General features: G+C 30.6%; 2 protein-coding genes across 3 annotated transcripts in view; both read right to left on the bottom strand.

Moving 5' to 3' along the window:
* On the bottom strand, positions 1,450–4,508 carry LOC104742771 (acyl-protein thioesterase 2). Of its 2 annotated transcripts, none has more exons than XM_010463816.2 (9): positions 4,484–4,508; positions 3,523–3,634; positions 2,895–2,931; positions 2,730–2,799; positions 2,533–2,637; positions 2,295–2,445; positions 2,091–2,173; positions 1,894–1,987; positions 1,450–1,796 (listed from the first exon to the last, which is right to left on the bottom strand). In XM_010463816.2, exons 1-9 carry the CDS (start codon positions 4,485–4,487, stop codon positions 1,712–1,714), a joined length of 741 nt encoding a protein of 246 aa, XP_010462118.1. In that variant the 5' UTR covers positions 4,488–4,508; the 3' UTR covers positions 1,450–1,711. The 2 variants fall into 2 exon arrangements, with proteins under 2 accessions (XP_010462118.1, XP_010462117.1); XM_010463815.2 differs by lacking the exon at positions 4,484–4,508 and adding an exon at positions 3,846–4,223.
* The window catches only part of LOC104742772 (cytochrome c oxidase subunit 5b-1, mitochondrial), a 3,164-nt gene continuing 1,563 nt past the window's right edge, over positions 11,967–13,567 (bottom strand). The window contains exons 3-6 of the mRNA XM_010463817.2: positions 13,488–13,538; positions 12,547–12,613; positions 12,355–12,434; positions 11,967–12,268 (exon numbers count right to left, since the gene is read on the bottom strand). Coding sequence (XP_010462119.1) covers positions 12,203–12,268; positions 12,355–12,434; positions 12,547–12,613; positions 13,488–13,538 — 264 coding nt within the window. The 3' untranslated portion in view covers positions 11,967–12,202. The remainder of the gene's footprint in view (positions 12,269–12,354; positions 12,435–12,546; positions 12,614–13,487; positions 13,539–13,567) is intronic.

Here is a 13,567-nt window from a genome sequence, read left to right on the forward strand (position 1 = left end):
CAAAATAAATCACAAATTAAGAAAAACGAACCCTGAATATACATATTCCCAGTTTTTATTTGTTCTTATGGTCGAACAAACCTCCTATATAGCTAGATGCATCATAGTTTGTAAAATTTTAGCGCGAGCCCTCAAGCCCGAGCCTCGTTGTATACCAGTGAACAACCTCATCCATTTCTTTGATCAAGTCTGCACATTAGCACATATAATCCCAAAACTCCTCATAAGTATATGTCTAAAAAGATGATTAAATTAAGAAATGGAAACATTTTGGAAACGCATGTGTATATATCTAGATATATATGTATGTACATAATAAAATACCAAACATTAAAACCTATATAAAAATAAATATTTGAAACAACACAACTTCAAAATATAAATATTAAATAGTTGAATTAAAACACTAATAATATTATATATTTATATGTATTATGACTATATTTCTAAATTATTTTATTTATTAAGTTTCTAAGCTAAAAAAAAATTTCGTCGTGTTTCCAAAACGGAAACGGAGTTTCCATCATGTTTCCAAATAAAGATTTTTAGGAATCATGTTTCTATAGCTGGTTTCCGTGTTTCCACGAGTTTCCGTTTCGGAAACTGGAAACGCACCTTAAAAAGAGTTTCCATGTAACATAGATTAAATGAAAGCACATTTTTGTGTTCATTGATGTTTAATTACCCTTCGTATGGTTTTAACATGGCTTGTCGAAATCGAGCCATTCCAAGAGACTGCGCAGATTTCCCTCCAAACCTATAAGAAACCACATCATCAGCTGTGACACACACAAGAATCGGTAAAGGTACGGTCAGCTTAGCGCGGACATTTACTAAACGAGAAACTGACAATATATATTTTACAAAGAGACTTGTTTTTCACATACAACTCCCATGTGTAAGTATGATTAGTAACGATGCAGTGTGCCTTGCAGCCTCATATGAACATTTTATTTTTTTCCCTCCGCTGCTTCTTATTAATTGCTACCTTATTGGGCATGTTTACCAATAATTTGCAGCCCATTAGTGACCCATTAAAGCATCATCACTTGTAGAATGACCGGTCCCGTACGGGGTCGCGGTCCGGGTTACCTCTAAAAACCGAACAAATAAAAACCCGCAAAGAACCGGAAAACCCTGCTAAAAATCCATGAACCGGTGGTTGAACCGGTAGGTCGGTCTCAAATAAAAATATTTTATTTTTGTCACACTTCAAATTCAAGCCAAATTAAAAATAAATGTTATTATTTATATAAGAATCACTAGTTATTTTATCTAATCATTTAAAAATTTAATTTTAGTTGTTTAGTACTTAAATATGTATATTTTGTTAATATATTTATAGAAAAATAGATGTTATATTCATAAAATGTAAACAAATCAATAAACTAATTGACTTGTGGTTCAACCGGTCCGACCGGTTCACTTTTTGGTCCGGTTTTAAAAACATTGATAAAACCCCCTTTTATTCAAGATCAAGAATCTAACATGGACAAAAGAACAAACGACAGAAGAAATCATAAAGGGAAAAAGACGAACCCTGAACAACATATATACCCCCAAGAAACCCAACCATTATACATACTAGTATCTCAAGTCTACACTAATTCTTTCATGCTCTCCACCAATTCCTTTGTGCTCCCTGTTTTTATTTGTTCTTATGGTCGACCGTATCACCTATATAGCTAGATGCATCGTAGTTTGTAAAATATTAGCGTGAGCCCTCAAGCCCGAGCCTCGTTGTAAGCCAGTGAACAACCTCATCCATTTCTTTGGGAACAGTATAGTGACCAAGTCTGCACATTAGCACATATAAATCCCAAAACTCCTTATAAGTATGTCTAAAAAAATGATTAAATCAAATCATATTTTTGTTTATTGATGTTTAATTACCCTTCGTATGGTTTAAACATGGCTTGTCGAAATCCAGCCATGCCAAGAGACTCCGCAGATTTCTCTCCAAACCTATAAGGAACCACATCATCGGCTGTGACACACACAAAAATCGGTAAAGGTCAGGTTAGCGCGTACATTACTAAACGGGAAAGCTAAATATATATATTTTACAAAGCAACTTGTTTTTCACATACAAGTCCCATGTGTAAGTATGATTGGTAACGAGGCAGCACGCCTTGCAGCCTCATATGAACATTCAATTTTTCCCCTTAAGCTCCTACAAATTTAAGTTAGGCTTCTATCAGTAAAAACAAAAATAAAGAAAGACTATGCAGCATTAAGGTAAAATTTAAAGAACAAAAAGTTTGTATAATAAAAGGGCTTTGAAGAGTAATTACTTCCAACCAGGAAGCCAGCCGCTGAGCCCTACAACGGCTCGTAGGTTAATAGGATAAGCATGGCCAGTTCCATAACGTCCAAGAGCATAACAAGTCGCGGAGTAGAGAGATATCGCTGCTCCCATGCTAAACCCGCCTATGCCCACTTGAACTGTCAAAAATCACAAGAGAAAGTCAATGCTTAGCTTTAATTAATGCATTTTGAAAAATCAGGTTTAGATGAATTTGGATTATTTACCATCTGCTGGTTCAGCGGACAAAAGATTAGCAATATGTGAAGCTGAGGCATCTAAACCTTCCAAATCATCATGACCGTCTTCAGAAATTTCCCCAACGTCAAACCCTGATTATGTAACTACTGTTAATTCAATTTTTCCAGTTTCTAGACAACAAAGAATGATTGTTGAAGTTTTCAAGCGAATGAACTGATCTTACAAGCAGTGCAGGTAAATCCACCAAGACTTGAAACAGGACGCGTAGGAGCGGTTGGACAAATCCATTTTACCTGTGCAATAGCATTTATGTTTTTATTAGAAACTTCAACATAATGTAATGTGACCCAAAAAGATTTATAACAGAACATGTTTAGCAGATTCTTACATTTGGAAGACGCAAGCTTTCCATTAGCTGAGATGAGCTGTAGCAAAAAACAGAGACATAGGTGAGAAACGCATATATGGATGTTTCAGATAGAGTTTGTTCTGATTAATACACAAAACATGGAATATCCTTTTCAGTATGAGAGATGAGACGAGAAAATCTCTACCAGCATTAGAAACTAAGTGAGGCTAGTGGTCCCTCAAAGCCATGAATAAGGTATATACAACTCTTTTTTTTCAGATTACAAACTTTAATGTAACTTAACTGAAGACATTTGAGAAGAAAGGTATAAGGAAAATATTAATTATTTATTTGAGGCCACAACATTTACATACAGACTTTAAAGAGAGCAAAAAAAAAGAAGTAGCATATATAAAATTTGTAGGTGAAAATTGGTATTAGAGAACATGCCAAAAAATAACTTTCGAAAACCTTTTTTCTTTTTTTTTCCATTTAAACACCAAAAAGTTGAAGCTTATGAAAAAAAAAAGAAAAAAAAAAAGTTGAAGCACCATGCAAGAGTCTAAGCTTCAAGAGGTTACTTTGATAGATTAATTCTTCTATGACACACACACCCAGAAAAAAATGAACCATAATATATACAAAGAAGCCATGTGAAGAGTGTTACCTAGACCCATTGTCACCAAGACCGTGAAGCCAGACCAGAGTGGCTTGATGCTTTCCTTTGGGCCTCACAACATAAGTCCTTCCAAATTCGTACCCCCTTGCATTTCTACTACCTTCAAAGATTTTACCAAATACAGAGTCACAAACAAGTTTCAAGCAAAAGAATATCTTTGTCTTTTTAAAGAGATAACAAGAGAAACTTCAAGCCAAATCCCAGATTAATCTCTGGAATCTATCTTATGGTTAAAAATTGTTCACAAGAATCACTAACATTTCAAGATAATATTAACATGAACAATCAAGAAGAGAAAAAAATAAACAAACCAGAACCCATGCTTTGATGAGAATAACTCATTTGTTGTTCAAGTGTACCGACTCCTCTAAAGGTTTTGTAGTTTATCTTCTGAGAGAGCTTTCAAGTTTCAAAATACAAACAAGTGATGATGCTAGATATATGAGAAGGCAACGGGTATTTATACACCAAATTAAAGGGTTGATGTGGAAATGTGGAATAAAAGAAAAGAAGTGAATCTGAATCATTCACAATAGGATGCTTCAATGTGTACAACAGCTAACCAAAACTACTAGAAAAGGAATGAAAGAAGAAAACCATAGACGTATAGAGGATGCATCCGTGGGAAAGGAGTGCTTATATAAGTTTAAAGAAATTAAAATTAGGCATTTTTTATAAACAAGAAAAAACAAATCTTTTTGGAATATAGGGGAAAAAAATTAAAATTAAAACATGAGGGAGAATCAATGCCTTGTGGGCAGTGGTGGAGGAAAAAAAAAACACAAATTAACTTTTGCGCCTATAAGAATATTAATTCTATATATAAACAATACACATTTTTACCTGAAACATTAAGGCATAATCCAGAATTGTAAAAGAAGACAAACTTCATATATAGTTCAATCATTTATTTATGAAAATAAAATAAAATTAGATGATTGATTGATACCCATTAACCAGAAAGCTCCAAATTCTAAACTTTGTAAGAAAATCTTGCAAACAAAAACTAAGTTTTGATTAAGGGTTTTGTTTTATCTAAGGATACTGGATATATAATAAAGATTTGGATCTACCTAAATGATGGCAAGTATTGAAAAAATTGTAAGAGACCAACCTGAATTTTTCAGGTGGGGTGAAGAAGATATTGAAGAAAAAGACACAAATCTTTTTGATCAATTTCAACGCTTTGTTCATTGTAATGTTCTGTTTGTCATTGATAATGGTTATTGCCCTGTGCCCACCAATAGATTCAAATCTTTTGGGTTTCTTTGTACCGGTGAATCAAGGACTGAGGAGCCCCATTTCGCACAAATCTATTAAAATAATTCACAAACAAAATTAGTTTGTTAATTCTCTTATATGGTTCGTTTCTTAAAATTTATTAATATAAATATTTTAAAAAATCAGTTTGTAGTATGATTTTTAATATATATGTTAATAAATTTTAAGAACGAACCATTTAAGAGAATTGAATTTCTACTACAAAGCTTGAATCGAATACACAACCGATAACAATGATTTTAATTTGTTTTTTAATGATAATTAATAAACAGGTATGAAAACAAAAACAAACAAAATAACTGGATCATGCATTGTAATTGCATGTAATATATTTTAAGATAAATTATATCCTTTATGTAAACCAGATTTTGAAAACATTAAACAGTAATTTTGAAGTTCCGACAACCAAATATTTGAAAGTAGGTATGCACAGTTCATAACGAATTAGTAGTAATGCAAAACATAAGTGTACTGCAATTAAGTATTTGTGAAACTGTTTACAAATATTTGTAAGTTTGTAGCAATCTTTATAAGTTTTCGAACACTTACAACTTTTAAAAACATTCGAAAATTTATTTATTTTCTTAGATACTTTTTTAAAAATATGCTGGTAGAATATAAATAACTAAAAAATATGCTGGTAATATCTATATATATATATTATCGATTTGAAATTTTGCCATGTGTAATTATATACAATCATCATCGTCTACAAGATATTTGTTATTTTTAGATTTCATCCAGATTTCTCTAGAAAGTATATAATCAATCTTACCATGATATTTTTAATGTCTCAAAGCTCCCATGATTTTTCTACAGTCTACTATTTTCTTAAAATCATGGACATTCATCTACCGTTAAAAACCGTTGTAGAGAACATTTCGTACATAGTAAAAAAAAATAGAATGACAAAAGACATCAAAACTTACTTTACTTTTTATCCAAGAAGAAAATATTAATGATTACAGTTTCATATCCGCTATGGCAAAACAGTCGTAAATGGCAATCTCATAAGAGTATAAATCCTTAAAAAGTCTTTCCAAATCATCCTGAACATGTTGAACATCACTTGTATCAACCGATTTAAGAAGCTCTTGTATTACCCTCATTCTTTAAAGCGCTTGTATATATATTTTATCACTAACACTTTTACAAGTTTATAATTTTATGAAACTTTTACAAGTTTCTGGTGACTATCCATCCAGTATACACTCTATTTATCTTCTTCGTTTTTAATATTTATAATTTATATTATAAGCTCTAAAATTATGAAATCCAAACTTTATAAACCCAAAACATTTTGCAATAGAATATATTTAAGCTCTAAAATTTCCTTTTCACAAAAATAAACTCTAACTTTACAATTAAATCACAACTGTAATTTACATCTTGTCAATAGCGATAATATCAAAAAGTTAGTTTCTTATAATCCTTAAAAACCCCTCTTATACGTAGTAAAACTTAATAAAAGTTAGTTCTTATACTTTCCTGAGAATTCATCTATCACACACACTTATAATCTTTATTTCCTACATAACTGATCATTAAAATATATGAAAAGGAGAAGTTTTTGTAGAGGTGACCTGAAAAGAGAATAATGGGAAAGGTGAGTGGGTCTGAGCACATGCACCACAATGCATGTGTCACCTATAGTATCCACTCTTCATGGCCCAATCACCCATCATTTCAATTTTCCCAAATTTTATAGATTGATAAAAATTTGAAGCTTGTGGGTCAGTAATTTAACTTATTCTAATCGAAATCAGAAATTGTAATTGTAATGGAAGTACTTGTTTGGTATTTTATTATATTTCTTTAGTCGCAAAAATCTCTTAGAGATTTACGGAATGATTACTATATCTGAACATATGGTTCTAAATATGATAGTCGTCAGCTCTGAAAATAATTATAGAAATGGACTTGGTTGATTTAAATTATAGTGAACAAACAGTCAAACACTAGTGGAATACGACATTAAACTTTTTTGCATAAAGATGGCCGTGTCGTATATCAGATTAATAATATTTTCTTACAAAGGTCATACAATTTGTAATTTAATATATTTGTACAGTGGAAACATTTTATTTTCGTATTATCGTTAATTAGTCAACTCTATTTATACCCCCACCATTATCTTACGAAAAAAAAAATAACTTCAGTTGGGGTGTAGAATCAGCCGAAATAAGAAAAGTTGAGTTAAAACGTTTATTTAAGTTTATATTCTAACATAATTAAAAATATTTTGTTGGAATTGCTTTAAATTTGATATAACAGATGAGAGATGCGTTCCGCACTACAATGCTCGAAACTCGTTAATGGTATCTTAAAGGTGTATAGTGTTTGCTTGTTCGCAGGTTTAAAGGGCTAATTAAGGCCATTGCACGTAAGTTTATGCGTTTCAATTATGCTGATTAGGATGAAACTCTTATCTTATTATATAGTTAAAGACGTACACTATGTATCAAAACTTCTCATATTACTAAGATTTTCATTGAAATGATAGATTAAGAAATGGGTGTTGCGCGTGTTGAATTAAGACACATGATAGATTTAGAACTGCAATTGTGTGACTTTACATTTTACATTAAGTTAGAGTAATTGCCTTTATTATGCTAAGTATATGTCTTAATTCCTTTATTGAGTAGACTTTAGTGAACCAAAATAAGGTAGCTAAGGTTCCTACAATTGTTTATGCTTAATTAGTTTTTAGACTAATTTTAAAAACTTATCCAAAATAAATAATGTTATTATTTAAGCACACACGAGAGAACTATATTAATCTAAAGTACTCTAGTGATTTAACTCTTCTGCATCTTTGTCTTAGGACTTAGATCAAGATTTAAAATCGTCTACGTAGATTAACAAAAAAATAAAATAAAAAAAGACAGCACAGACAACACAACAACTAAATATGTCATTGGAGCAATGCTATTAGAGCAACACATTACCGAGTTAGGGTAAAAACTTTCTAAAGATTCATATGAACAAAATAAATAAAGGTTCATGTACGAAAAGGATAGTTAATTAATATATAATGAGGGGAAGCTGTGTAGAACTTTAAAGGTATATATGGGGATTTGTCGGAAATAGAAAGGGAATAGAAACTCCAACGTTCGTTTTCTTGAGATATTTTTTTTAAGCATTTTTAAATATTTGGTAGAATCGATTCTATAATGACATTTTTACATTTTCTTGGTAGGTTTTGTTTTGGGTTCATACGGTGGCAAAAAAAAAAGTTTTAATTGAAAATCTTTTTACCAAAACTGTTTATTTTTCTTACATATATTTTAGTTTCTTACATGAACAAACACATTTTGCGTAGAGAAACTATTGAGATAACTCAAGATCGAATGAACGTTACTCGTGTTAGATAGAAAAAAATGATCATTAAATTTATATACATACACGAAATAACCTTTGTGTTGTGTGACTTTTGTCTTGTGTGTTGGTATTAGATTTAGGGTCAAAGACAAAAACTCGTTACGGTTATGGGTTTAATTTCATTCCTGAGTCACTTGGTTGCGTTGGTTTCGGTCCGAATATTTTGTGAAAACATTTGTTCACCCCACAACTAGTCGGAAGCTCGAAAAAAATGTCTTTGATTCAATTGTTTTTAGCCTTAGAAAACAACATATAGCGAAGAAGCTTTAGGAATACATCTTCGTAGTATTGGAGAAAAAAGACGGCTTTTTGATGTTAACGTCGTATGTTCTTGTTTTCATATTCCCTTTTTTTGGGTATTATTATAAGAAATTTTTTTGGATGTTTGTTTAATAAGTACTTCACCAATTAAGGAAATTGAGTTTCTTCCTTTATATATTCTTTATTGTTGTTTGGTTCGGGCATCTTCGTTCCCTTGTCTTATTCCCAAAAAAATAAAAAATGTAACACCGAATCTGGCTTCACTGCGATACTAGAGAGGTGTTTATTGTTAGAATTTTCGAACGGTGCATAAACAACACAATATAATATTTTGTAAACGTATGAATATCTTTTTTCGAGACGGTTTCCATTATTCCCTTATACACACACATACGTTATTTCTTACTCCCCGTTTTTTTTAGGAAAATCACGTTTTAAACTTTCAAAGTATCATTAACTTTGACTACCATTTTAAACCTCAAGAAAATTTTACTAATACTATAAACCTTTAAAATAATTTTACTAACACTTTAAACTTTTAAAATGATTTTACTAACAATTTAAACCTTAAAACTAACTTTTATTTTTGTATCACCATAAAAAATAACGGAATAATAATATTCGTCAACGCAAAATAGTTAAATTATGTTGGTTTAATTTAATTTTTAATTAGTTTTAGTTTTTATAAATAAATAAAAAGATTTTAAAAAAATTATGTTCATCTTCATTGTAGACAAAACTTTTACGGCGTTATTCTTCACATTATTAATCATTTTAATAAATGCATCTCCACTGGATTCTGANCTGAGTCACTTGGTTGCGTTGGTTTCGGTCCGAATATTTTGTGAAAACATTTGTTCACCCCACAACTAGTCGGAAGCTCGAAAAAAATGTCTTTGATTCAATTGTTTTTAGCCTTAGAAAACAACATATAGCGAAGAAGCTTTAGGAATACATCTTCGTAGTATTGGAGAAAAAAGACGGCTTTTTGATGTTAACGTCGTATGTTCTTGTTTTCATATTCCCTTTTTTTGGGTATTATTATAAGAAATTTTTTTGGATGTTTGTTTAATAAGTACTTCACCAATTAAGGAAATTGAGTTTCTTCCTTTATATATTCTTTATTGTTGTTTGGTTCGGGCATCTTCGTTCCCTTGTCTTATTCCCAAAAAAATAAAAAATGTAACACCGAATCTGGCTTCACTGCGATACTAGAGAGGTGTTTATTGTTAGAATTTTCGAACGGTGCATAAACAACACAATATAATATTTTGTAAACGTATGAATATCTTTTTTCGAGACGGTTTCCATTATTCCCTTATACACACACATACGTTATTTCTTACTCCCCGTTTTTTTTAGGAAAATCACGTTTTAAACTTTCAAAGTATCATTAACTTTGACTACCATTTTAAACCTCAAGAAAATTTTACTAATACTATAAACCTTTAAAATAATTTTACTAACACTTTAAACTTTTAAAATGATTTTACTAACAATTTAAACCTTAAAACTAACTTTTATTTTTGTATCACCATAAAAAATAACGGAATAATAATATTCGTCAACGCAAAATAGTTAAATTATGTTGGTTTAATTTAATTTTTAATTAGTTTTAGTTTTTATAAATAAATAAAAAGATTTTAAAAAAATTATGTTCATCTTCATTGTAGACAAAACTTTTACGGCGTTATTCTTCACATTATTAATCATTTTAATAAATGCATCTCCACTGGATTCTGATTCAAATCGATTGACTTCTCACCCGAAACCAATGAATCTTCTAAATATATTGTCGTTTTTTTTTGCTTTGATTTTTTTTAAATCAAACCAGCATAGTTTAACTATTTTATTGCCCCGTCATCGTTCATGGCCGTACAAACAGAAAAGTTAGTTTTAAGGTTTAAAGTGTTAGTGAAATCATTTTAAAGATTTATAATGTTAGTGAAAATATCTCAAGGTTTAAAGTGCTACTTAATGACACTTTGAAGGTTTAAATTGTGATTTTCACTTTTTTTGTTTTTGTTAATCTATATTAACATTTTTGAAGTACATTTTGTGTTATGCCCTTTTAGTTTTACTTATTTAAAATTTTATTTACAACATTAACCCCTAAAAGTTTCCAAAAATAACATTACTTCAGATTTTGTTTCCTAAATATTTTACATATCATTCCAACTAAAAAAAATACAACAGAATAAATATGGAAAACATAAATTATGATATATTTAATCACACTTTCTATTGTGTATTAAAGATATTCTATCTATAAATCCTTTGCAAACAAGAACAACAATTTGATTCCTATTTTGTTTTTCAAAACCTGTGAGCTTTAATTCTTAACTAAGAAGAACTTCGATTCACATTTATTTAAATATTATAATTAATATATATAAACTTAATAAAAAATTTAAAATATTACAAATATGTAAAATTAGTTTTTTTAAAATACTATATAATATGGTTATATAGTAGATGGGTTATAAAGAGAACATGTTAGAATTAATAAAATAACATTAAATTTGTGCTAACACGGGTTAAATCCTCATTTTATTATTTATCAACATTATTAATATTAGAATATTTTACATATAAAAATTAAGTTGATTTAACTAAGATTGTGTAAAATAATTAAATCATTAGGATAAACGTGAGTTAATCGTAGCTTATAAATGACTTACTATATATTTAGATCTCTTATTTTATGTTATAATAATTAACAATCAAAATAAATCTCAAACACTACACAAAACAAACTAAATATAACAAACAAATGGTAATGAAGTATATTGCGGGTTAAAAAATTAATATAAACATTTAGCCAAAAACTTCTCTAAAAATATTAAGCCCACAGTCCCATTTTTTTTGTGGAGCCAATTATACATTAATATTTTTTTTTTAAACTTGAAAAACACAAAGAATACTTGAAAAGATTTGAACCATTGACATTTGATACTAACATCCTACCTTTTTACCAGTAGAACTAATGAAGTTTTTAGGAAAAAATGATTGAATATTAACTATTTTATTTGGAGACCACAAGCATGTGCTTCACCTGCATGTGTCAAAGGCCAGCTCTGCAATTAGCCGCACAAACGGTTGAGAAATTTAGTTATTACTCTAAGAAAAACATATAATATTTAACAAACAAATACAATATAAAATATAAATAATAATAAAAATTATATGCACGCAATTTACCGCAGATTAAAATCTAGTTTCTATCATACATTATACATATCAAAAACCAAATATTATATAGAACACTTAAAAGTTCTTGGATGTAGACTTGGTTTTTGATATGATTAGAATGTACTACACTAAAAGGAATGATAATAATTTAAGGCCAAATGTCAAGCAAATCAACGACAGCCGTATTAGCTAATTGGCTGTTATATGATAATCGGTAGGTCGGCATGGACCGACAAGCCAATTAGGGATTTAGGGGGTGAAGAACATACTCTAGGCATTTTTCACCACAAAAACATTCACACCGTGAACACCATATGTTATAATTCAAAAAGAGAGGAATGATTCTGACTCGGGAGAATCATTCATAAAAACAAAAGTCTGAAGAGATTTTTTTAACGCAAAAAGGGTTAGAGAGCCTAGAGGCATATAAAAGTGGTGGTGTCCTCTCGAGGATCAAAAAAACATATTCCAGTGTTCTCACCAACGAGATATATTTATTCCACTCACACTAATATAGAAGAAAATATTTTGCGGTTGAGTAAAAAGACTCGAATCAATGGTGGTGGTCTTCATCGTCACCGTGACCATCTGGTGGTCCGCCTGGACCAACCACTTCGAGCTGCCAAACGAAACAACATCAACAAAATTCATCTCTTGCAATTTGGCTTAAAAAATTATGAGTCTTAAAGAGTGTTGAAAGCCAACCTCGAAGTATTGAGAGCACACTGGACATTCAAATGACTTTCCTTTCTCTAGCCAGAACCATACTACGTCGTGTTCATCCTCTGCAGTTTCAGGAGATAAAAGAACATGATTGGTAAATGGATCAAACAACCATCAGCGACCAAATGACTAAGCAAAACTACTTAGAAATATGCCATCAAAATGATAACTTACCGCCTTCACCACCAGGGCATCCGACAATTCTCTTGTCATAGTAAGACTTTACGACAGCGGGAGATTCCTGGAAATTATAGATTTCGAAATCAAGAGGTTACCAAGAATTTGTCATAATAGTAAACTCAGTGACCTCCAAATTACAGTATGCTAAAATATGTATCAATATTATGTTAAAGATACAGAATTTGTCACATATTGTTGAAGTACTAATTAAACAAACATCCAAAAATTACCAAGAATCTGTCATAATAGCACATCATATATCGAGATTATGTTAAAATACAGTATGCAACCCTAACAAATCATTTAGATGATTGCACCAAATATAAGCACATATATAGGTATCTAAATTAGGCACATAACTGACTTTAGAATTTTCGTCATCATCATATAAGAAAAGCAGTCATGAATAGTGAGGTCTAAGGTTAGGTAACCAAATCACACCATTCGAAACAACGTTACTTCTAATGAATATATCATCAGGTCAGCAGTTAAGTATCAAAGTAAAAAAGGCTTACTTGACCTACTACAGCACATGGTTCAAAATCAAGTTACTAAATTTAAAGCAACTCTTCCACAATATTAATTATCTAAAGTATATAAAATGGGAACCAGGTTATCAGAAAAATGCTAAATGGTAAAAACCATGTAAGAGAATTAGAGAAGTGCTCAACCCCCGCAAAGACTAATACTAGTTGGAGGTCAGTTGAGAAAGGTATACAACAAGACTCAAAACCAAACTCTCTAAAGATCAGAGGATACAAGTTGATCCAAGTAGGTGCAAGAAAAAAACAGCCAGAACCAATTCAAAGAGAATGACCAGACATTAAGTTCTAAGAGATCTGATCATGTTGTTCCGAGATCATTAGAAGATCAAGATTAGGCAGAGTATCTAAAAGTAACACCATTTATTCCTGATGATCTACAAATCGACTAACCTTAGTACCAAAAGGACCTTCAGGGAAGTCGATGTCAAGCAGCCTCCTTCCCTATATACAGAGAACCATAAAAAAAAAAA

The sequence above is a fragment of the Camelina sativa genome, chromosome 14 (genome assembly GCF_000633955.1).
Source record: "Camelina sativa cultivar DH55 chromosome 14, Cs, whole genome shotgun sequence".
In the NCBI taxonomy this organism is placed as follows: domain Eukaryota; kingdom Viridiplantae; phylum Streptophyta; class Magnoliopsida; order Brassicales; family Brassicaceae; genus Camelina; species Camelina sativa.

Excerpts from the sequence above, each read along its gene's own strand:
- LOC104742771 (XM_010463815.2), bottom strand. The coding sequence starts at position 3,876 with ATGAGTTATTCTCATCAAAGCATGGGTTCTG. Across the intron at positions 2,174-2,294 it reads GGCTGGCTTCCTGGTTGGAA|GAGCTTAAGGGGAAAAATTG; the intron begins GTAATTACTCTT and ends TTAAATTTGTAG. Across the intron at positions 1,797-1,893 it reads ATGTTTAAACCATACGAAGG|ACTTGGTCACTATACTGTTC; the intron begins GTAATTAAACAT and ends GCTAATGTGCAG.